At 57.8% G+C, this 24,013-nt stretch overlaps 1 protein-coding gene across 1 annotated transcript in view; it reads right to left on the minus strand.

Annotated features, from left to right (window-relative positions):
- Window positions 1-1,377: 1,377 nt before the first annotated feature.
- Window positions 1,378-24,013, minus strand: part of NWD1 (NACHT and WD repeat domain containing 1) — a 43,639-nt gene continuing 21,003 nt past the window's right edge. Inside the window, exons 12-28 of the mRNA XM_078610389.1 lie at window positions 22,927-23,086; window positions 21,459-21,576; window positions 21,165-21,329; window positions 20,358-20,555; window positions 18,285-18,407; window positions 17,036-17,331; window positions 10,766-11,101; window positions 9,160-9,259; window positions 8,092-8,246; window positions 6,254-6,382; window positions 5,849-6,032; window positions 5,394-5,524; window positions 4,825-4,992; window positions 4,299-4,703; window positions 3,779-3,884; window positions 3,430-3,622; window positions 1,378-1,625 (exon numbers count right to left, since the gene is read on the minus strand). Coding sequence (XP_078466515.1) covers window positions 1,394-1,625; window positions 3,430-3,622; window positions 3,779-3,884; window positions 4,299-4,703; window positions 4,825-4,992; window positions 5,394-5,524; window positions 5,849-6,032; window positions 6,254-6,382; window positions 8,092-8,246; window positions 9,160-9,259; window positions 10,766-11,101; window positions 17,036-17,331; window positions 18,285-18,407; window positions 20,358-20,555; window positions 21,165-21,329; window positions 21,459-21,576; window positions 22,927-23,086 — 3,199 coding nt within the window. The 3' untranslated portion in view covers window positions 1,378-1,393. The remainder of the gene's footprint in view (window positions 1,626-3,429; window positions 3,623-3,778; window positions 3,885-4,298; window positions 4,704-4,824; window positions 4,993-5,393; window positions 5,525-5,848; window positions 6,033-6,253; window positions 6,383-8,091; window positions 8,247-9,159; window positions 9,260-10,765; window positions 11,102-17,035; window positions 17,332-18,284; window positions 18,408-20,357; window positions 20,556-21,164; window positions 21,330-21,458; window positions 21,577-22,926; window positions 23,087-24,013) is intronic.

Raw genomic sequence — 24,013 nt, forward strand, 5'->3', positions numbered from 1 at the left:
CCTCCAACAACAACGGAGGGCAGAGGAGCGACGCTCACAACAACGAGCGGAGCGCCGGGTGGCTAAAGCACAGAAAGTTGGTACAGTAGGGGGCACAGGTGGTGCATCAGCCAGTCATCTCGGTCAGTTGACCCGTGGCACCTGGGTCTGCCCCGTGACCTCCTGCCAGCGGGCGTTCGACACTTCACGTGGCCTCAAGGTGCACTTGGCCTGGCACAAGCGTCGTGGTGACGTCACCGCCATTTAGTGGCGAATGGCGGTTGTTGTTGTTGTTGCGTGTGTGCGTGTGTGTGAGTGCGTGTGCGACGCACGCCACCCGCACGCAAGCCTCGAGCAAGAGAAGGAAGAGGAGACGCACAACACGACACAGGCATGGTTCATTCCCGTGATCTGACAGAATTTGTGTTCTTATCCAACCACGAGTTTGGAAGCGGAACGAGGCCAGCGAGCGCTGGTGGATCGGGCGCGCGCACTGCGCGGAACTCCCCTCCAACGCCCGGGCGCGTCGATGGTCCCCATCTTCTCCCCGACTGGTGGCCCAGGGTGCGAGGGCAGTACAGCAAGGGGGTTCATTTCCCTCTTGCTACGGGAGGTTGAGTGTTACTAACCTCCCTCCCCCTGTCACACTGCGTGAGTTTTCTCCGGGAACTCCGGTTTATTGCCACAAGTATGAGCGCTCGTTAACGGGGGTTTGTCCAAACTTCCCAACAAGTGTAGGACCAGCAGAACTTGGGCAGACTGTTGGCTGCGCCACCGAATAATTATCTTGCATGAGTATTACACATTACACATTCTAGATGAATATTAATATATAAATCAGCAACGACCCGAGGGGATGCGATGAGATGCTAACGATGGATGTGCCCGGTGCCTCGCGCAATTTGGATCACGGATGACTCGAGAGCTACTTTGGGGCACATCATTTTAGATATCAGTTAGAAGTGGAATGAAACTACAAGAGATCGTGATTTTCCTGCTGAAATTAGCACTGTGGTGGTACTGATCTCCTGTTCGCAGCTGTGAGCCAGTGGTGGGAATTCCTCATTCCTGTGGCAGGGCAGGTCTAACCATAGGACAGCCACTACAAACCAGTGACTCATTTTTATCTACCCCAGAGGGATGATGGGCTGTGTCAACTTCCCAGCCAGGATTTGAAGTCAGCAACTTCCTTTCCTGTACTCTGCACTCTAATCGTGTTTGTGAGTCTTGCGTTTGTTGTTGTGACGTTCTGACCGCCGTGCCCCCACTGGACCCTCTGTGAACAAGAGCTTCACAGCTCATCGGATTCCTCCGGTCTCAGTAATATTCAGACTCCGGTTGCGAGTCGCGTGATGACGCAGCGTGGTGACGTCACAGACGACGTGCCCCCCCCCCCCCCCCCCCACGTGACGGCTCAGAGCAGTGCGCAGGTGCGCGACGAGCCGCCGCGTCTGCCCGGCCCCGCGGCCTCCTCCTGCTCCCTCGTGGTCCCCGCGGCCCCAACGCCGCCGCCGTCGTCCTGCAGCCCCCGCGTCCACTCGGCCCGCGCGGCGGCCTCCGGCTGCTCCCGGCACGCGCCGCCCGGGGCGCTGGGCCTGCAGGAGCGCACGCTGGACGACGCTTTGATGTAGCGCAGGGGGTCGTACCTGTAGATGGCAACCACAGCCCGTGCAGAGGCCGTGATCCGCCGCGGTGAGTTAGGAGTGACCTTCGCTGGAAACCGTCACCGGCAACGACGCTAATGGTGAATTGCGGTGTTCACCGTAATCGTCGTGGTTGGCTACGTACGGTGCGATAGAAGTTTAACATAAACATACAACTTGGCGGGCAATAGGATGCGGTGACGGGGGTTCTACTCTGGCCAATTGCACTCAGTTTGAACTATAAACTAAAAGTAAACAATATTTTTTATTTTACTAGGTAAGGCCCGCTGAGCCATATAGCTCGTTTTCAGAAGCGACCTGGCTATCACGAATTATATAGCTCAACAAATTGGCTTATCACGTGGAAATCTATAGCAGCAGCCAAATACTCTAACCGCACGTTTATAAATGTGGAGGGGAAAACCGGAAGACCCGGAGAAAAATCCACGCGACCTCGGGGAGAGAGACACCGCAAACTCCAAATATACAGCAGCAGCAGGCGTCAGGGTTGGGATCGAACCCACGAAATCCATTTTGTCTCAACAGTCTTGAGCCAGTGGTGAAGTTCTCCATTTCACAGAACAACCACTGTTGAATTCCCCAGAAAATGGTATAAATTTTATCCACCACGTGGAGATGATGGGTCCAGTCACCCCCCAAGTAGGATTCGAATCCCACAAATATCCGAATGTGAGCCACGCCCATTCGACCGCTGAGCCTTGTGGCCCACTGTAATGTTGTTGTTAATTGTAGTGTTGTTAATTGTAAGGTTGCTAATTGTAAATGTTATTCATTCACGAACAGCGTTGACGCTAAGTGAGATGGCAACGTGCACAGGCGCTGGCGTGGCTTGCTGTTTTACGGGGCCACTAAGGACGGTGGCTGGTGACCAGTGGCGGCTCCTGCAAAATCTCTCGGGGGGCAAATGTCTGGATGATTGAGAAGGATAAGGTCCACCCATGCAATGGATAAATTAACAGCTTAAGCATGTAAAGGCAACTTCATTTCTTTAATATTAATGAAAAATAAAGTGACTCTTACAATACATCTTGTTTGTTTCTATACTCACTATTATTACAATCCACTCAGTTTCTTTTATTAAAGATTCCACTAGGTGGCGACAAATAATTTTGTTGACTGAAACGTGCTTACGTATGATGACGTAAGCACATTAGTGCGAGCCCTCCCGGAAGCCATAGAGAATGCATTGCAGCGCCCGCCCTTCGAAAAAAAACATCTTTGAATGTAAGTCTATGGGACCACACGGGGCGATTCTCAGCCAGAGTGAAATCGCCCAAAAAGAGGCGGTACTCCACAGAACGTGACATGACGCTGATTGGACTATATCCAGAGGCACAGTAACAGCTAGCATAGCTCTGTGGTTGAATGAGATTGTTAATGTGATTGAAAAAGTCCCTTTCACACATTGGTGGTGCGTCGCCCAATCGCCCTAATGAAGAAACCGCCCCTGCTGGTGACTGCCAACTCATCGATGTGCAGTCCGTTCTCTTCTGTGACGCGTTACATCCAATTCATCACACGGTTGTGCGGCTGCCTCGCGTAGCATCATCTCACAAGGCGGGATGCTGCTGGATGCTTCTAGATGCTACCTACACGCCTCAGTCTTTGCTTGGCCAACATCTCACGTGTTATCGCGGACCGTGCACCACATGATACATTATCTATCATGGCGCGATTTTCGTTTCAGAACGCGGTCGTTCTTCGGGAACGCAACTCCCACCGCCTTGCAGCAGAACGGGCTGCGTCTGGCACGAGCGCTGGGCGCTTGGCGGTGCCGAGCGCTCACCCCGGGGCGAGGCGCGGGGGGCAGCGGAACTCGAGGCGCAGGACGTATCCGAGGCGCGTGCAGGCCAGCACCACACAGGCCCACGCCGGCCGCGCCTCGGACCCCAGTTGCTCGCCCGAGGGCCCTCCCCGCGTCTCCATGGCGACCAAACGCGTCACCGTCGCGTACACGTACTGCACCTTCAGCAGGATGCCTGCGCGGGGGGGGAAAGGGAAAAGGGGAGGAGAGGGGGGCACGACTCCCGGTGTCAGCGCGAATGCGGCGGTGGTGAATGGCGTGGCGGTGGCGGTGGTGAATGGTGGCGCGCCGGCGCGGGCGCTTAGGGGCGGCTCGGTGCGGCGAGGCTTACCAGTCACGACGCACCACACCTTGATGGAGCGGTCGCGCGAGCCGGTGAACAGGAACCGCTCCTCGGGGGAGAAGGCGGCAGAGGTGACGCCCTGGTAGAAAGCTCCCTGCGCCCCACACACAGAGACAAAGATGCCCCAGTGTGGCCTCTGTTGGGGCGAGCGCTGTTAGCCAGCAGCACCTACGAAGGCCGGCACGGCGCACGAGGGGCGGCCAGTTTCACGCCCCACCACATTTGTCTCCCTAGTAGCGATTTTTTACACATTGCACCAGGTACTCAGTTGGGGCTGAGTCGACCTATGGGAGGCCCAGGACCAGTTCTGACAGTCGTCACTGGCGTGATTGTTCGTGAGCAGAAATGAAACCTGCGTCGCCGGGGTTTGAAGAGCAGTGCGCTGACCGCCGCACTACCGCTCCCCACAATGCACGCACGCACAGGCACATACACCGGCACACACGCACGAACGCACGGGCTCTGGTGAGCCATGCTGGGCGGCGATGCACGCACCCCCGGCGCTCACCTGGTACGTGTACTCGTGCAGCACCTGCCAGGTGCGCGCGCACCACAGCCGCTGCAGCGTCCCATCGCAGCCCGCGAAGGCATATCGCCCGCCGGGGCTCAGCAGCACGCACGAGACGCGCGTGCCGTAGCCCTCCAGCTCCACGCAACGCTCTCCGCCCTCTCCTACGCCGCCGCCGCCGCCGCCGTCGTCGTCAGCGCGGTCCTTGGTCCGAGACGATCCCTCGGGGACCGACGACGCCGGCTCCCGGTCCCCTGTGCCGGCGGGCACTGGCGGTCCCCGCAGCGCGATGCCCAGCTGTCCCGAGTCGCTGCCCCACATTGCGCCGGCCAGCCCAGGAAGCATCGCCACGGCGCTCAGAGCCCCGCGGCACGGTGCCTCCAGCACGCACTCGCGCCGCCACGTCTGCACGCGACGGAGTTGACCGCGACAATCGCATCCCCCCGCGCTCCATCATCCGCCATTGTCGCGGCACCACCCCCCCACCGCCCCCCATCTCCCCCCCCCCCACCGGCGCGGCTGGTACCTTTGTGCAGTGCACGGCGACGCGGTTGGAGGAGAGGCCCATGGCCAGGCGCGAGTCCCCGTCCCCCAGCGCCAAGCACGTGACACTCACCGCCCCGGCCACCCCCAGCTCGGCCGCCACGGCCCACGGCGCGTCGGCGGGGGGCACGGCCCCCTCTCCGCCGCTCTCCTGCAGACAACGCACGGCCACTCGCTTCGGTCACTCGGCACTGTTAGTCGCACCTCGTCTCGACCATCCCGGCGACCCACAGCGGCCCGGCCGAGGGGGGAGCCCGGTGGTAGCCGTGCCGTAAGCGGAGCGAGGTGTACGCGGCACCCGCATGAAAGTGGGTATATCCCAGGGGCTAACGGCAACCAAAACACCAAGGTCGAAGAGCCATTGGTTTTTCTAATTCGGTAAAGAAACCCTCAGTGAGGGGAGTGAGTGGGGTGAGGAGGGTGAGGGGAGTGAGTGGGGTGAGGGGAGTGAGGGGAGTGAGTGGGGTGAGGAGGGTAAGGGGAGTGAGGGAGGTGAAGGGGGTGAGGAGGGTGAGGTGGGTGAGCGAGCGCCGTTGCCGTGGCGATGCTCACCGTGGAGTGCAGCTGTGGAGTGAGCGCCAGCACGAGGCCTGAGCTGAGGCCGACGAGGATGAGGTCGCGACCCCGCGCACACTCCACGCTCGTCACGTGCGCCGGGCAGCTCACGAGCTGGCGTGGCGCTCCTGGCACGGGGCGACGACGCACGGCGCAGCGGTGACAGCAGCGGCAGCAGTAATGTCGATGTTTACACACCGCAACAGGTACTCATTTGAGGCTGAGTCGACCTAGGAGAGGCCCAGGACTGGTTCGGATAATCGTCACTGGTGTTGGACGTGAGCGGGAATCGAACTCAGGTCGCCGAGTTCGTAGCATAGCGCGCTAACTTCTACACTACCGCTCCGCACACCTGTGTGTATGTGTGAGTACACACACACACCTGTGTATGTGTGCGAGTACACACACACCTGTGTATGTGTGCGAGTACACACACACACACGCACACACACCTGTGCGCGTGTCCCACAGGACAACTCGCGACGCCTCCTCCATGTCCTGCAGCACCACGGTGGCCGCGTCCACCGTCAGGGCCACGAGGCCGCTGCGGTCGTGGAACGGGGGGCTCAGGAGCCCTCCGGCGCTGCCGCCCCCTGGGTCCCCGCCACGCAGGCGCCTCTCACCCACGTCCCACACCTGCCGGAGGCGCGGAGGGAGGGGGGCAACGCCATCACGGCACGGGCACAGGGGCTTACCGACACCCGCCTGTGAGTCCGTGGTGCATGACGGTGGTAGCGACTTTGGTGGTGGCGGCGGTGATGGACGTGTCGCTGGTGGCGCATAACGGTGGCGTGGGCAGTGCGCGGGCGGTGCGGTTGGCGGCACGGTGGTGCGTGCGGAGGTTGCGGTGGTGCCACCTTGAGGTAGTAAGCCTGGCGCGACGCCGACACCAAGATTCCGTCGGCGGCGAGGCACAGCGCCGTGACGGCCATGCCCATCCCCTCGATGCACTCGCGCAGCGACAGCCCGTCCCGAAGGTCCCACACCTGAGCGCCGCACACGGCACGCGCGTCGCACGTACCACAGCAACGCACACGCTAGCTCGCACGCCATGCACGCTTTCTTGTTCTTCCCCCCGCACCACGGGTTCGCACGGTTGGCTAAGTACGGTGCGATAGAAGTGCAACGTACGTACGCACCGCTCAACGCCGCCACAGCGTGCCCGGAGACCGTGGCTCTGAATGCCGAAGAGTTTACGACGACGGAGCGAGAGCCGTGACCGCCGACCCGCATGCTCAGAATCGATGAGCTATGAAGCTCTTTTCACAGATGTCCAGTAAGAGGGCACGGGGTCGTTGCAATGGCAAACGATGCAAAAACACAACTGGAGTGCAAAGTATAGGTAAGGTAAGCAAATCGCATAAAATAAATACTTAATCCCCCTATCTCTTATCCCCCCCCCCCCCTTTTGTATATGGTTCAGTAGCGTCGGGACTGTTCTGCGGGTACCGTGACATCTGGTTGTTACGCGAAGCCGCTTGTACCGTGCTCGCGTTTTGTTACAATGCAAAATAAAATACCTGGAATCGACAAAGTATCCAAGAATATAAACCTGCAGCCCGGGCACACGGCCCGGAGCCTGCGGCAAAAAGGGCGCGTCGCTCCCCGCGCTCCAGGAGCACCACGCCTCACCGTGCCCACCGCTAGCGGTCGTGGACGTCGTCGTTACAAGCTGGTCTGACGCACATGAGACGAATGACTGCCCTCCGTATGCCCATCCCCGAACCGTGTGTGGCGAGCCCCTCGCTTAAACACACGGTGTTCCATAGCTGTCAAGCCATACGACGGTTTACCCCGTATTCTTGTACAGGGACATTGAGTTTTCAGGTCCATACGGCGTACAGCTGTTTCAATCCGGGCAAAAAAAATGGTCGAAAATTGTTTGTGTTTCTCCCTTGTGGTGGTACTGTGTAGGATGAACGTTGATATTTATAAGTGCACGGGGGTGATCAATAAGGTCTGAATTGGTCTGTAATAAGGTAGGGCACTGATAAGGGGTTGACAGGAATGGTGTTTACATAGCAATGCATTGTCGCTGTTCTTCCATTCGGGAACACTTTTCGCGCACCACAACGCGGAACGCGCGTCCACCGTTGTTCGAACGCCGTTTCTGAGCGGTCGACGGCGAAGAAAGTCACGCGGAATGATACAGTAACGTGGCGGTGCAGCCTCGGTTATCTTCGTCCCACCATCTCACCGCGTGTGCGCGATTCGTCGTATCTCGCCAAAACTTTGCCGGTACATTATTTACGGGGAAATTGTCGTCGCTTCAACGCGTTTAACGAGGAACGCGTTAAACGAGGATTCGCCGCACATTGCGCACACACACCGCTGTACGTCGCTGCACCACGCAACACATTTATAAACTCGAATTATAGTTATTAAGATTATTTTGCTGCTATAAATCTCCACGTGATGAGCCAATTTTGTCGAGCTATCAGTTGTGGCCAGGTTGCTTCCGAAAAAACAAGTCACGTTCTCACCCTGGCGCTCCTGCTGGACATCTGTGAAGAAGAGCTTTATAGCTCTTCGGATTCCTCCCTCCTCCCGGTAGAGATCAATATTCTGACTCTGACACACCACCCACGCCGCCCCCGTACGCCGCGGCGTCTTGCCAATGCGAGGGGGAGAGGGGTGGAAGGCGAGAGAGGCGAGCGGTGCCGGCAGCGGGCCCGGGAGGAGATGCCGGGCGAACCTTGATGGTCTCGTCCAGCGAGGCGCTGATGAGGGCCGTGCAGCCCGAGAAGACGGCGGCCTCTACGCGGTCCTGGTGGCGCGGCTCGACGGCGCGGCGCGCGGGGGCCTCGCCAGCGCCCCGCAGGTCGAACACGCACACGCGCTTGTCCACTCCTAACGCACGCACGCGCGCGCACACACGTACTTACATACGCACTTGCACACACACACGCGCTTGTCCCCTCCTAACGCACGCATGCGCACACACGCACTTAATACGCACTTGCACACACACACGCGCTTGTCCACTCCTAACACACGCACGCGCACACACACACTTACATACGCACTTACACACGCACACGCGCTTGTCCACTCCTAACACACGCACGCGCACACACGCACTTACATACGCAATTGCACGCACGCACGCGCACACACGCACTTACATACGCACTTGCACACATACGCACACACCTACATACACACTCACACGCGCTTGTCCACTCCTGACACATGCACACGCACGCACTTACACATACACCCTTACACACGCACTTGTCCACTCCTAACGCACGCATGCGCACACACGCACTTACATATGCACTTACGCACGCACGCACGTGCTTTTCCACTCCTAACGCATGCACACACCTACATACACACACACACACACGCACTTGTCCACTCTTAACGTATACACACACACTTACACACGCACGCACACACGTTTGTCCACTCCTAATGCACACGCACGCACACACTTACATACGCACGCACACACGCACACGCGTCTGTGTTATGTGAACCGATCCTGGGCCTCCCGTAGGTCAACTCAGACTCAAATGAGTACCTGGTGCGGTGTGTAAACAAAGGCGGTCGGGCGTGGTGCTGGCCATCCACCCCCTGGTGCGCCGTGCCGGCCTTCACAGAGGTGCCAACTCCGCTAACGACGCACACCCCAACGGGCTGCCGAGGCTACACAGCGGGAGACGTTTGTCTCTTTTTTTTTGGGGGGGGGGGGAGGCGAGGGTCACGTGCGTGTACTGCGAGCAGCCGAGGTGGGGGCAAAGGCGCGGGCTCTGACCGACGGCGGCGAGCGTGCAGTCGGGGCTCACGGCAATGAACCTGGGCTCCGCTCCCAGCGCCTCGGTGCTCCGGCAGCTACCGCCGTCCTCCAGCGACACCTGCGTCTTCCGGGCACGGGGCGGGGGCACGGGGGGGGGTACGGGGAGGGCACGGGGATGGCACGGGGAGGGCACGGAGAGGGCACGGGGGGGGGCACGGGGGGGGGCACGGGGAGGGCACGGGGAGGGCACGGGGAGGGCACGGAGGGGGCACGGGGGGGGGGGGGCACGGCGAGCGTGTGAGAGCGATGGGGGTGACCTCGCGCCACCTGGCCACGGTGTCCTCAGGGGGACAGCTGGGACACTCGTAGGCGAGGCAACATTGCGCCCAAGGTCACAAATGTTCACAGACGATGAAGGGGGGTGAAGACTAGGAACCTTCCAATTATCGTGAATTTGCGAACGAGGCGTTCGGGCAGCGATGCGGTTGGCACCCTTCTTCAGGGCTTCGATTTCATGGTGCGTGTTGTGTGTGTGTGTCATCACTACAGCTTCAAGCGATCCAAGCCACGGCTGCGATGTGATGGTGGGGTTGGTGGATCATGCCGATTCTTTGTGTGGCTGTCGACTCAACAACTTAGAATTTCGTTACATTTGAGAACCCAGCTTAATCGCGGGCAGCTGAAACCTGGACCCCAACCCAGAATGTGAGAGGTTGCCGGCTTGGTTCTCTCACTGCTGAGTCACCCAGCTACCCACAACGCTTTAAAATTACACCCAACAGCTGTATTTTTGTGAAATATGTTCACCCACGTGGGAATCGGCAGAGCTCAGAATCGGTGCAGGAGAAGCCAGGAGCTGATCCGATGGTCGAAGCCCTCCCTACTTTAGAACCACACACAATCGACCAGCGTCCGGTCGGAGGCAACTCCGTCATAAAATATGAAAAATTAGGTTTGTACCCTTTCTGGCAATAAAATATGTGTTAAGATGTACTCTTTGGTTCTTTTGGTAAAGTCACGTAGGTAGAAAAATAATAGATCCCGACGTTTCGATCGCAACACAAGCAATCGTCAACAGGTAGGACAACCAGAGCAAGAAAAAACTGAATTGCTGTGGTTATCCCACCTGATGACGATTGCTTGTCTTGCGATCGAAACGTTCTGATCGATTATTTTTCTACCCACGTCACTTTACCGAAAGAACCAAAGAGTATGGAATCCTACAGTCACGAAAACTTCACCAAATTGATACCTTTTGCAAGGAATGAAATCTGCAAACAAACATACTCTGGTAATGATATATGCATTGTCTTTGAAATTGATTGGCTTACAACAGAGACAGCCCTCTTTATGGCCTAGTCTCACCAGAGTCAGACACAAGTGCTGTGTGTGGTTAATGCAGTACTTGATTCCTTACAAAAGGTATCAATTTGGTGTTTGAATATCTTGTTTTATTGCCAGAAAGGGTAAAACCTTTTCTTATTTTTCATACTTTGATACTGGCCAAAAAGTTATCCCATGATATCTGTCGTAAAATGTTGGGCGTGGGAAAATACAACGGGACGAGAGGAGGCCACGGAGCGCGACGCCAGACGAAGCCGCACCGGATTCGCCGGAACCTCACCGTGAGCAGCGTGCCGCCGGCCAAGCCGGCCAGGAGGAGGCCGCGCCCGGCCACGGCCACGCACACGGGGCGCCCCGCGGGGCCCGCCGGCCCCGGCACCCACGCGTCCAGACGCCGCTTCAGCAAGCCGGCGCCCGGCTCCACGAGGCTCACGCGCACGCCGCCGTGGCCACCGCCACCGTGGCAGCCGCCGCCGTCGCCGTCGCCGCTGCCCGCCACCGCCGCGGTCACCACCACGGCGCCCTCGCCGTCCCCGCCGAGCGCGTGGCAGCGTGACGGGCCGCCCAGCGGCTCCGACAGGAGCGGCGCTCCACTCCACAGGGAGAACGAGCGGAGCTGCAAGAGGGGGGGGGAGCACGGGGGGGGGGGGGAGAACAAGGGAGGGGAAGAGCACGTGGGGGGCATGAGGGGGAGTACAGGGGTGGGGGGGGAGCACAGCGGGGGGGGATAGCACGTGGGGAGCATGGGGGGGGAGGTAGAGCAAGGGGGGGGGGGAGCACGGGGGGGGGAAACAAGGGGTGGGGGGGAGCACGGTGAGGGGGATAGCACTTGGGGGGCATGAGGGGGAGTACAGGGGGGGGGGGATAGCACGTGGGGAGCATGGGGGGGGGAGGGAGAGCAAGGGGGGGGGGGGAGCACGTGGCAGTGTCCAGAGCGACTGCCAGCGTCGTTGTGCATGGCATCTGCGCTGGGCAGCGCTCTGTGCAGGTCTACGCTGCTGACGAGATGCCCGATGTCAACACCGCGGGGAGACTGGAGGAGTAACGTCTGCTTCGTTTCTTACAGGTCTCGTTACTCGTAGGGGTACGATAATAATAAAAAATATTTAAATTTTATCTCGCGTCATTCATGCCAACAGCATCCCACAATGCTGTACATTAATTACTGTATCTAACCTATATAATTCATTTTTTGTCTGTCTGTCTGTCCGTCTGCGTACGCTCCCTTGCAGGGGATGTAGCTCTCGGACCGTGGGGTTCGCCGAGATTAAATTTTGCAGGTGAACTTAGGCATTTCCGATTTTTCGTCTCTAAACTTTCAATCGGCCCGATTATCGATTTAGTGCGATTTCTCTTTAATTATGTATTTAAATCTTTATTTATTTATTTACTATCGCCGACCGGCGCGGACCACGGCGGTTGCCCCTGGCAACGGGTAGCAACAACTTCGCTGCGGGGTGGACGCCATTTTTAATTCCCGTTAAAAATATGCGCACGCATTAACACGCGACTCTGAGGTAAATTCATCAAAGTTTCACGTCCTCTTCACTCCCCCCCACCCCAATGTGTGCAATTACTATTATAGGGTCGGTAGATAATAAAATTATAGCGATTAGACAGTGGGTAACGGCCCCAGTACCCAGCCTCAGCCGGGTGGGCAATCTAGGCGAGGCCGGAGGCTCTGCACGGTACTAGGCCTCGACACGCAACTCTGTCAGGCGACGACTTTGTGGTATAAACTCGATATACCCAGCGTTGCCCGGGGGAAAAATACATTTAAAATCTTCTGAAAACTTTAAAACATAACATCCCAATGAAAATACAACTGTGTAATTAAAACTCTAAACCCGACCGTGCCAAGAATCGATTCTATGAATCGCGAAAAGGAATCGAAGGTTGTAGATTCATTTAGAATCGCCTTATTTTCGTTTAATATAAGTTGGTTATAGAGTTGATATAAACTGCTACGAATGGGAAATATCCGGCGTTGACCGGGGCTAAAATATAATTAAAAACTCCTGAAAACTTTAAAACATAACATAACAATGAAAATAAAACTCTGTAATTAAAAACGGAAACCTCCTATGCACCAGGAATCGATTCTTTGAATCGCGCAAAGGAATCATCGAAGGTTGTAGATTCCTTTAGGATCGCCCTTAACGAGTGGTGAGGGAGAGTGGTGAGGGAGAGTGGTGAGGGAGAGTGGTGAGGGAGAGTGGTGAGGGAGAGTGGTGAGGGAGAGTGGTGAGGGTGATTGATTGGTGATTGGTGAGGGTGAGTGGGGAGGGTGAGTGGCGGTTGTTAGTGGTGATTAGTGAGGGGTGAGTGGTGAGGGTGAGTGGTGAGTGGTGATTGGTGAGTGGTGATTGGTGATTGGTGAGGGTGAGGGTGAGTGGGGAGGGTGAGTGGCGGTTGTTAGTGGTGATTAGTGAGGGGTGAGGGTGAGCGGTGAGGGTGAGGGTTGAGTGGTGAGCAGTGAGGGTGAGTGGTGATCGGTGAGGGTGTGATTGGTGAGGATGAGTGGTGAGGGTGAGTAGTGAGGGTGAGTGGTTGTTGTGAGGGTGAGTGGTTGTTGTGAGGGTGAGTGGTGAGGGTGAGTGGTAAGAGTGAGTGGTGAGGGTGAGTGACGGTTGTGAGAGGTGATTAGTGAGTGGTGAGGGTGATTGGTGAGGGTTAGTGGTGAGCATGAGTGGTGAGGGTGAGTGTTGAGCGTGAGTGGTGAGGGTGAGTGGTGATTGTTGAGGGTGTGATTGGTGAGGATGAGTGGTGAGTAGTGAGGGTGAGGGTGAGTGGTGAGGGTGAGTGGCGGTTGTGAGTGGTGATTAGTGAGGGGTGAGTGGTGAGGGTGTGATTGGTGAGGATGAGTGGTGAGTGGTCAGGGTGAGTGGTGAGGGTGAGTGGTGAGCGGTGAGTGTTGAGGGTGAGTGGTGAGTGGTTAGGGTGAGAAGTGAGGGTGAGTGGTGAGCGTGAGTGGTGAGTGGTGAGCGTGACTGGTGAGGGAGAGTGGTGAGGGAGAGTGGTGAGGGAGAGTGGTGAGGGAGAGTGGTGAGGGAGAGTGGTGAGGGTGATTGATTGGTGATTGGTGAGGGTGAGTGGGGAGGGTGAGTGGCGGTTGTTAGTGGTGATTAGTGAGGGGTGAGTGGTGAGGGTGAGTGGTGAGTGGTGATTGGTGAGTGGTGATTGGTGAGTGGTGATTGGTGAGTGGTGATTGGTGAGGGTGTGATTGGTGAGGATGAGTGGTGAGGGTGAGTAGTGAGGGTGAGTGGTTGTTGTGAGGGTGAGTGGTTGTTGTGAGGGTGAGTGGTGAGGGTGAGTGGTAAGAGTGAGTGGTGAGGGTGAGTGACGGTTGTGAGAGGTGATTAGTGAGTGGTGAGGGTGAGTGGTGAGGGTTAGTGGTGAGCATGAGTGGTGAGGGTGAGTGTTGAGCGTGAGTGGTGAGGGTGAGTGGTGATTGTTGAGGGTGTGATTGGTGAGGATGAGGGGTGAGTGGTGAGGGTGAGTGGCGGTTGTGAGTGGTGATTAGTGAGGGGTGTGTGGTGAGGGTGAGCGTGAGTGGTGAATGGTGAGGGTGAGTGGTGAGGGTGAGTGGTGAGGGTGAGCAGTGAGGGTGAGCAGTGAGGGTGAGTGGTGATTGGTGAGGGTGTGATTGGTGAGGATGAGTGGTGAGTGGTCAGGGTGAGTGGTGAGGGTGAGTGGTGAGGGTGAGTGGTGAGAGGAGAGGGTGAGTGTTGAGGGTGAGTGGTGAGTAGTGAGGGTGAGTGGTGAGCGTGACTGGTGAGTGGTGAGGGAGAGTGGCGAGGGAGAGTGGTGAGGGTGAATGGTGAGGGCGAGTGGTGAGTGGTGAGGGTGAGTGGCAAGTGGTGAGGGTGAGTGGTGATTGGTGAGGGTGTGATTGGTGAGGATGAGTGGTGAGTGGTGAGGGTGAGTAGTGAGGGTGAGTGCTGAGCGTTGAGGGTGAGTGGTTGTTGTGAGGGTGAGTGGTGAGAGTGAGTGGTGAGGGTGAGTGGTGAGGGTGAGTGGTTATTGTTGAGGGTGTGATTGGTGAGGATGAGTGGTGAGTAGTGAGGGTGAGTGGTGACGGTGAGTGGTGAGTGTTGAGGGTGATTGGTGAGGGTGAGTGGCGGTTATGAGTGGTGATTAGTGAGGGGTGAGTGGTGAGGGTGAGCGTGAGTGGTGAGGGTGAGCAGTGCGGGTGAGTGGTGATTGGTGAGGGTGTGATTGGTGAGGATGAGTGGTGAGTGGTCAGGGTGAGTGGTGAGGGTGAGTGGTTGTTGTGAGGGTGAGTGGTGAGGATGAGTGGTGAGGGTGAGTGGCGGTTGTGAGTGGTGATGGGTGAGTGGTGAGCGGTGAGGGGTGAGTGGTGAGCGTGAGTGGTGAGGGTGAGTGGTGAGGGTGAGTGCTGAGTGGTGAGGGTGAGTGGTGAGAGAGTGGTTAGTTTTGAGGGTGAGTGGTGAGGGTGAGTGGTGAGGGCTAGTGGAGAGTGGTGAGTGGTGATTGGTCAGTGGTGATTGGTGAGGATGAATGTTGAGTAGTGAGGGTGAAGTTGAGTGGTGAGGGTGAGTGGTGGTTGTGACGGTGAGTGGTGAGGGTGAGTGGTGAGGCTGAATGGTGAGGGTGAATGGTGAGAGTGAGTGGTGAGTGGTGAGGGAGTGGTGAGGGTTAGTGGTGAGGGTTAGTGATGAGAGTGAGTGGTGCGGGTGAGTGGTGATTGGTGAGTGGTGAGTGTGAGTGGTGAGGGTGAGTGGTGAGGGAGATTGGTGAGTGGTGAGTTGTGAGGGTGAATGGTGAATAGTGAGTGGGAGTGGTGAGGATGAGTGGTAAGGGTGAGTTGTGAGTGGTGAATGGTGAGGGTGAATGATGAGTACAGTCAATATGCACTGCTGTTATCATACCAGGTACCACCACCACAATGTGTACTCCTCTCATCATAGCAGATACCACCACAGCAGTATGCACTGCTGTAATCATAGCAGGTACCAACACAGCAGTATGCACTGCTGTAGTGATAGCAGGTACGACCTCAGTCGGTATACACTGCTGTAGTGATAGTAGATACTGCTATCGAGTTGGTAGATACCGCTATAGTAAATACTAAAACAGTCAGTATATACCACTACAGTCAGTCAATACTGCTACAGTCAGTATATACTACTATACAGTCAGTACATACTGCTACGGTGAGTAGCTACTAGAGTCAGTAGATACTATTATAGAGTGAGTAGATACTGCTATAGATTTTGTAGTTACTACTATAGTCAGTGGATACAACTATAGAGTCAGCAGATACTATACAGTTAGTCGTTACGAGTATATAGTCGGTAGATACTACTGTAGGCCCAGTAAATACTACTATGGTCAGTAGTTATTACAGTCACTAAATACTACTACACAGTCAGTAGCTACTACTGGCTCAGTAGATACTACGGTACAGTCAGTAGATACTACTACAGAGTCAATAGATACCACTTCCTCTGTTGTATGTAAGGTGTTGTTAGTATATATACCTACGAGGGGTAAAGATATTTTTTGAGGGGGGGGGGGAGACCACAATTTTCGGAAACATTTTGACATCAACTATTTACCCCACACTTTCTACAACTTTTTGGACTTGTGAAAGCCTCTTATATATTTGTTGGTGGAGAAATGTACAAACAGCCCACCGGGCTTTGACAATACCTTAGTATCTGTGTATATATATGTAAGGTTTTTAAGAAATATATTTTTCACCCGGGCATAGCCGGGTACTTCCGCTAGTATGTAATAAAGGACTCCACATGTTGTCGCTCTCCGTTGGTCCTTTATTGAGTTATTTTCCTTCCACCCGCCGGTTCTCGCTCCGACCCTCGCCGTGCGCCCTGCGCACGCTCCGCTGGCTCTCTCTCTCTCCCTCCGTCCCCGTACGCCCCGCGCACGCCCGTGTGGCTCTCGCCACGCCGTCACCTCCGGCCCCTCCGTGTGCTCTTCCTCACCCGCTCGAGCCACACTGCCCTTCGGGTCCCCCACACCCGCTCCGGCTCTCTCTCTCTCTCCCGTGCACACCCGCACGCTCCACTGCCCGCGCACACTTCACCTCTAGTACGCCTATCGGCCCCAACCACGTGGCAATGGCGCCACTTCTCCCTTCACCGCCAGCGTGGCTCCCCTCTGTCGTTCACTCTCTTCTCCCCCAGCTCCTCCGTCTCTCCCTTATATCCCCTCTCTCACGTAACCCAAACTCCACCTTCTCATCCTGCCCCTGTCTCCGCCCCCACTCACCCCGACGACCAGGCTCCGCCTCTCCAATACACCGGCCCGTGTGAGTGGTGCGGAGGCAGCGCCCACCCTGTCCTTGCTCGCATTACATATATATACGGACCAATCCCATATACGTGGTTAGCTACCCACGTCGCTAAAGAAGCCCTACACACACAGGCGCGCACCAAGCAAAATCACGAATAAACGAAGTAAGAAATGGCACCAAGCACAAAAGCAAAAACAACGAAAGTTTTGGCCAAAAAGTGACGACGAGCCAATAGATCCGCGCGGAAACCGCCCCACCCCCCACGCTCACCGTGGAGTTAGTGAAAAGGTGGAACTCCTCCCGCTCCTCGCTCACGACAATGAGGCTGTACGACACCTCCTCCTCCTCCTTGCCTGAGGCGGCGGCGGCGGGGCCGGTGGGGCCGCCGGGGCCGGTGGGGCCTGGGGAGCTGCTGGGGCCGCTGGGACCCGTGGGGCCGGCGGGCGCCGTGGACACGAGCGTCACCTGCTTCCCCGTGACGAGGCTCCACACGCGCGCCGTCGAGTCGCGCCCGAACGACACCAGCAGGTCGGCCCGGCGGCCCAGCACCAAGGACAGCACTTCGCCTGCGGTACAAAGACAAAGGTCCCCCGTGTAGCCTCGAACAGACTGTTGGGGCGAGTGCTGCTAGCGAGTAGCCATGAGGCTAAGTCGAACTAGTGGAGGCCCAAGCCCACGTTCAGATAATCGCCACTGGAGGTGTTGGCCGTGAACGGGTTCTCAACTCTGGTCACCCGATTCGTAGGGCAGTGCGCTAACCACTGCGCCACCGCTCCCCATTCACCTGCCACACAAAGACAAATATCTCCCGTGTAGCCTATCACGGACTGTCGGGGCAAATGCTGTTAGCAAGCATCTGTAATGGTCGGTACGATACAAGCGGAGGTTGGTGGCCAACACCACGCCGGGCCGCCTTTGTTTCCCCAGTAGTGATGTTTACCCACTAGGTAGTCATTTGAGGCTGAGTCTAAGCTAAACATTTTATTTATTTTATCAGGTAAGGCCCGCTGAGCTATGTAGCTCTTTTTCAGAAGCAACCTGGCTATTACGAATGATAGCTCAAAGAAGTGTCTCATCGTGCGTAAATATATAGCAACTAAATACTCGAAGCACGTGAAGTTGATTCTAAATGTGGAGGGGAAAAACCAAATGACCCGGAGAAAAAAATCGACGCAACCACTGGGAGCACAATGCAAACTCCAAATATAGAAGCGTCAGGGTGGGGATCGAACCCACACCCTCCCCTGTATACCAGGCGAGGTATACAGGGGAGGCTCGGAGCGGTTCAGCTCCCACTCACCACCAACGCTGTCCAGGAGCGGGAATTGAACTCAGGTCGCCGGATTCGCGCCGCGGTGCCGCGACCGCCACCTGCGTCACCCACGACAATCCCTCGCCCGGTGGGCCCACAATCCCTCGCCCGGCGGGCCCACAATCCCTCGCCCGGCGGGCCCACAATCCCTCGCCTGGTGGGCCCACAATCCCTCGCCCGGTGGGCCCACGCGTCAGCCACGCTCACCCGCGTGCCCGGCGAGCGTGTGGGTGGCCTCGTCCTCCTGCAGGTCCCACACGATGATGGTGCCGTCCAGAGAGCCCGCGGCCATCACCCTCCCGCTGGCGCTCAGAGCCAGCACCGAGACGCCTGCGCCCGGGGGGGGGGGCATGGGGGGGGGGGGCACTCACGAGACAGGTCCCAGCGTCGCTGAGCTCACACCCCGTGATTCCACACGAGAGGAAAAGCGACACGCACCACCCCCTCCAACGCGACCCCCACCCGGAGCAGCATCCTAAACTAAACTAGTTTTTTTATTTTGCCAGGTAAGGCCCCACTAAGCTATGTAACTCTTTTTCGGAAACGACCTGCAATCACAAATGATAGCTCAACGAAGTGGCTATTCATCACGTGGACATTTATACCGGCAAAATACTCTTAAAGACGTGATGTTGATTCTAAATGTGGAGGGGAAAAAACCGCAGGACCCTAAGAAAAATCCACGCGACTACTGGGAGAGAGAGAGAGACACGCAAACTCGAAATATACAGCAGGCGTCAGGGTTGCGATCTAACCCATGACCCCCTGTATACCAGGCGAGGTAGTTGACATCTCGCCACCATGGCGCCCTCCTTGCCACCAGCCTCCTCCTCTACCGCCGTCACTTTACTGCCACGTGACACACCTGAGCATCGTCGCTTTGTCTGCCCGGTCATCATCCCATCACCTTGTCCCATCATCATCATCCCCTCCACCGGTTTTGCCATCGTCCTCACCACCTATATTTCTGAATCAGAATCTGTTATTTAGACTGGAGGAGGAATCCGATGAGCTATTAAGCTCTTTTATCCCCCACAGATGTCCAGTTTGCACAGACGACCATTGCCATCGTCCCGATTGCCCACTACGCAGTTGTTAAACGACAGCCGGCATAAACCGGGAGCCGGTCACGGGGCCCTAGAACCAGGAACCGCTGACGGACGTGCCGAGCGGCTCGCGCGGACGTACACAAGCCGCACGGCGGCCCAGGTCACCGTGTGGGTTCCCCCTCGTGTCTCAGCTGCGAGGTAAAGGCGGAGCCCTGCAGCCGCTCGCTCGCGCCACTGCTGGTGGACAGTGCCCCCACTTAGAGGGCGCTCTAGAGGGGGGTTATTTGGTCTACTCTTCCACGCTGATCGGAAAACTTGGAAGAGGCAGCTGTACCCACACTTTACCCCGCCACATGATCGACCAACAGTGGTGAACCCATTTACACCGCTGGGTGGACAGGGGCGTGGGGGGGGGAGGCTTTGAGAAACTTGCCCTGCTGTTGTCACAGCCGCGCTGGGAAATGGAATCTAACCTTGTGCTCCTCCGGCTCGGAGGTGCAGTGTGTGAACATTCACGGTTGCTCTCTCCGTTTAACGGTCAGAAGGGCGAAAGTTTTACAATCACCGCTCCTCAGAGTTCTGCCTGCGTGACAAACCGCCATCGACCGGCAACGCAAATGATGCTCGCGGACAACGCTGGAACGACGCTCATGGACGATGTTGGGACGAGGCTCGCGCCAGCATCGTCTGCGAGCGTCGTCCCAACGTCCCCCGTGAGAGTCGTCCCAACGTCGTCCGCGAGCTGCGTCCCAGCGTCATCGGCGAGCGTCGTCGGCGAGTGCCGCGTGACCCACGGGGCCGCCCCGCCCGGCGCTGGCCGCGTGCCCTCACCCTGGCCGCGTGCCCTCACCCTGGCCGCGCGCCCTCACCCTGGCCGCGCGCCCTCACCCTGGCCGCGCGCCCTCACCCTGGCCGCGCGCCCTCACCCTGGCCGCGCGCCCTCACCCTGGCCGCGCGCCCTCACCCTGGCCGCGCGCCCTCACCCTGGCCGCGCGCCCTCACCCTGGCCGCGCGCCCTCACCCTGGCCGCGCGCCCTCACCCTGGCCGCGCGCCCTCACCCTGGCCGCGCGCCCTCACCCTGGCCGCGCGCCCTCACCCTGGCCGCGCGCCCTCACCCTGGCCGCGCGCCCTCACCCTGGCCGCGCGCCCTCACCCTGGCCGCGTGCCCTCACCCTGGCCGCGTGCCCTCACCCTGGCCGCGCGCCCTCACCCTGGCCACGTGCCCCTCACCCTGGCCGAAGCCCGTGAGCGTGGTGCGGAGGGGCCCTCCCGGGGGCTGCAGGCAGCCCGAGAGCGGCAGCAGGATGGGCTCCGGCCGCGTCTGGCACAGCTGGCGGCACTGCGCGCACAGCCGCCCCACCATGGCCGGGTACTGCCGCTCGAAGTACTCGAGGCGAGCCAGCAGCTCGACGAAGAAGACCGACTCGTCTGTGGGGATGGGGGGGGATGAACAGGAGGGCAGGTGCGGAGGGGCAGCGGTCGCGTGGATGCGCTGGTCAGACCACTCAGTGACGACAAGCGGAAGGGAGAGGAAGGAGGACGCGAGAGTCGAGACAGACCCCGTTCCTCGAGGACAAATCACGCATCACGAGACACCCGGGGGAGTGATGAGGGACAAAAGTAACCGGTGAGGCAGGGGGGGGATGAGGATTGGGCCACGGTAATCGCACCACTCAGTTGTGGATCGCGTGAGGCTGAGGGCTACATTCAGGTTCAGAGTTAGGATTAGGTTACTGGGTTCGGGGTTAGGGCAGTGCTTTGTGTCAGGGTCAGGGTTAGGGTTCGGGTCTGGATTAGGGCAGTGCTGTGCGTCAGGGTTAGGGTCGGGGTGAGGGTCAGGGTTGGGGTTAGGGTCAGGGCTGTGTGTCAGACTTAGGGTCAGGGTGAGGGTCAGGGTTGAGGTTAGGGCAGTGCTGTGTGTCAGGGTTAGGGTCAGGGTTAGGGTCAGGGTTAGGGTCGGGGTTAGGGTTGGAGTTAGGGTCTGGATTAAGTCAGTGCTGTGTGTCAGGGTTAGGGTCAGGGTCGTGTGTTCCCCACCGACGCCGTTCTCCATGAACTCGAGCGTGGGCCGGATGAGCAGCACGGCGTCGTGCACCAGCTGCGTCTCGGCGCACGGCTGCAGCTCCAGCGCCAGGGCGAAGTCCTCCAGCAGCGCCTTCACGCCCAGCGCGCTCAGCTTCAGCGACAGCCACTCCACGCTGCCTGCAGCCACGGGAGGAGGGAGGCGGGCGTCAGCCCTCTCGCCCCCGCGGCTTCTGGGGGGGGTGGGGGGGGGAGGCGAGGGTGGTGGTGCCGATGGCGGCGATGGCGCTGGCGTTGCGTGGCCCCTACCGAATATCTCTTCCCGCAGCTGCTGGTGCCGCCCCGCGTGCGCCAGGTGGAACGGCAGCTCGCTCAGCTTGCGCAGGTTCACCTTGTCCTCGCCAAATCGTAGCGGCTGGGCGGCGACCTGTGCAGGTGGGGGGGGGTGGAGGCACGGGGAGGGTGGGGGGGGGGGACGAGTACACGGGGCAGCGCTGTTGACTGGTGGTGCTGGCGTCGGTGATGGTGGTGGGGAGTCCGCTGGCTCGAGCTATGAAGGGTGGAAGCGATGACCAAGGCAGCACAACAAGGGCCATGATGACCTTTTGACCTCAGCCTTTGACCTATAATTCTCTGGTAAAATAAAAAAAATAGTTAATAGTTTTATTGTTATAACCGTTTGTCTCCCACCTTTGATTGCCAGCACTGTTGCTACTACGATGGTTATTGATTCCTGCTCCCATGTTGAGGACTTGGTCTATCAGTCTGACTATTTGATGTCATCCGTACCGTGATCAACCACCACCCACTCACCCACCCACTCCCCAGCCACTCACCCACCCACTCACCCAGCCACTCACCCAGCCAGCCACCCAGCCACCCACCCAGCCACCCACCCAGCCACCCACTCACCCAGCCACCCACTCACCCAGCCACCCACTCACCCACCCAGCCACCCACTCACTCACCCACCCACCCACCCAGCCACCCACCCACTCACCACACCGCAGGTCACGAATCTCGATTCAAGCCACGAGTTTTAACTCGAATCTATTACAACTTTGGTCATGCCGTTTGTTGCTGACCACTGGGCGTTTTGGGCATTCATGCCTAGTGTGCTCAGCTCCTCTATTACAATGAAAACATACACACGCGTGCAGATACATGTACACACACTTACATACGCAAGTTGCTGTCAGCGAACGCCTATGAAGGCTGGCACGGCACACGAGGGGGTGGGTGGCCAGCCAGCACATACACCCGGCCGCCTTTGTCTCTCTAGTGGCGACGTCCACACCCTACACCGCGTAATCATTTGAGGCTGAGTCGACCTAGGGGAGGCCCATGACCGGTTCGGATAATCGTCACTGGTGTTGGCCGTGAGCGGGAATCGAACCCGGGTTGTCAGGCTCACAGCGCAGCGCGCTAACCGCTACACCACCGCTCCCACACACACACATACACACGCACATACAGAAACGCGCACACATACACACGTGCACGACCTCGGAGAGGCGAAGAGAGGCTCGTGTGCACCACCGACGATGGCCGTGGGCCGCAAAATGTAACCCGGCTCCGTAAAGTCACGTAGGTATAAAATAAATCACGACGTTTCGATTGCAACACAAGCAATCGTCATCAGGTGGGAAAACCACAGCAAGATTTTTTTTTTTTGCTGAAGTGGGAAAGAGATGCCGTGGTAAGAGGTCCTCAACCGCGGCGCACTAACCGCTGCGCCACCGCTCCCCATGTACACACGCGACCCCGCGGGCAGCACCTTGCGGTCCGCGTGCAGCACCTCCCCGCGCTGGCTCAGGTGGATCGTCTTGCGCCGGCCCCCGGCCCAGCTGCCGCTAAAGTAGTCGGCGAGCGTCTGGTGCAGCAGGCGGCGCTCCTCGCCCTGCAGGTAGCGCTCCCGCACCGCCTCCACAAACTGCCTGCGACGGACAGGGAAGCCTGCCACTCGCACATGGCACTCTCACCCTCACCTGTCACGTGTCACGTGTCACTGTCACCTGTCACTGTCACTCTCACCTGTCACGTGTCACCCTCACCTGTCACGTGTCACTGTCACTCTCACCTGTCACTGTCACCTGTCACTCTCACCTGCCAGGTGAGTCTGGCTGGTGAGTCCGCAACCTCCCCTCTCTCCCCCTCACCCACAAGTCCGCACCTCCTTCCCCCTGGCTTCATCGCCACGGAAAGATCAAAAGGTGTCGGTGGGAGGTCGGCAGAAGACAAACCAGAACCAACGACCGGGTCTCGTGCCACGTGGTGGGAAATTACCAATTGCTTTGAGGTGTGTAATTTATGCACCGATTACAAGTTACCAATGTAATTAATTTACACGCCTTATTTGCATTTTTCAGTCGTGAACTGCTCATCTCTGGCCAGGTGCGCCGGTCAAAGCATCGGGGACAGCTGCGGGGTGAAACTAAAACTATTTGACCCTTTTTATTTGACCAGGCAAGGCCTCAATTGAGCTATGTAGCTCTTTTTCAGAAGCGACCAGACCACAAAGAATAGTGCAACAAAGTAGCCGATCATCGTCACTTGGAAATGTTTAGCAGCTAAATACTCTAAACGCGTGACGTTGATTCGGAATGTGAAGGGAAAAACTGGGGAAAATCCACCCGACCACGGGGCGAGAGGGAGAGACACAAACTCCAAATATACAGCAGCAGCAGGCATCAGGGTCGGCATCGAACCCACGACCTCCTGCATACCAGCGAGGTAGGGAAAGGGTTAACCCTGCAACTTGCAGGGTGTGGGTGTCCTCGTTCACCGCCGAATCTTGGAACGTTAATTTTATTTAGAGAGGCGTAGTAGCAGCGCCGCTGTTTTAAAGATATCGGTAATCACGG

Source organism: Lampetra planeri, chromosome 34, assembly GCF_965212315.1.
Source record: "Lampetra planeri chromosome 34, kcLamPlan1.2.h2, whole genome shotgun sequence".
NCBI classification, from domain to species: Eukaryota; Metazoa; Chordata; class Hyperoartia; order Petromyzontiformes; family Petromyzontidae; genus Lampetra; species Lampetra planeri.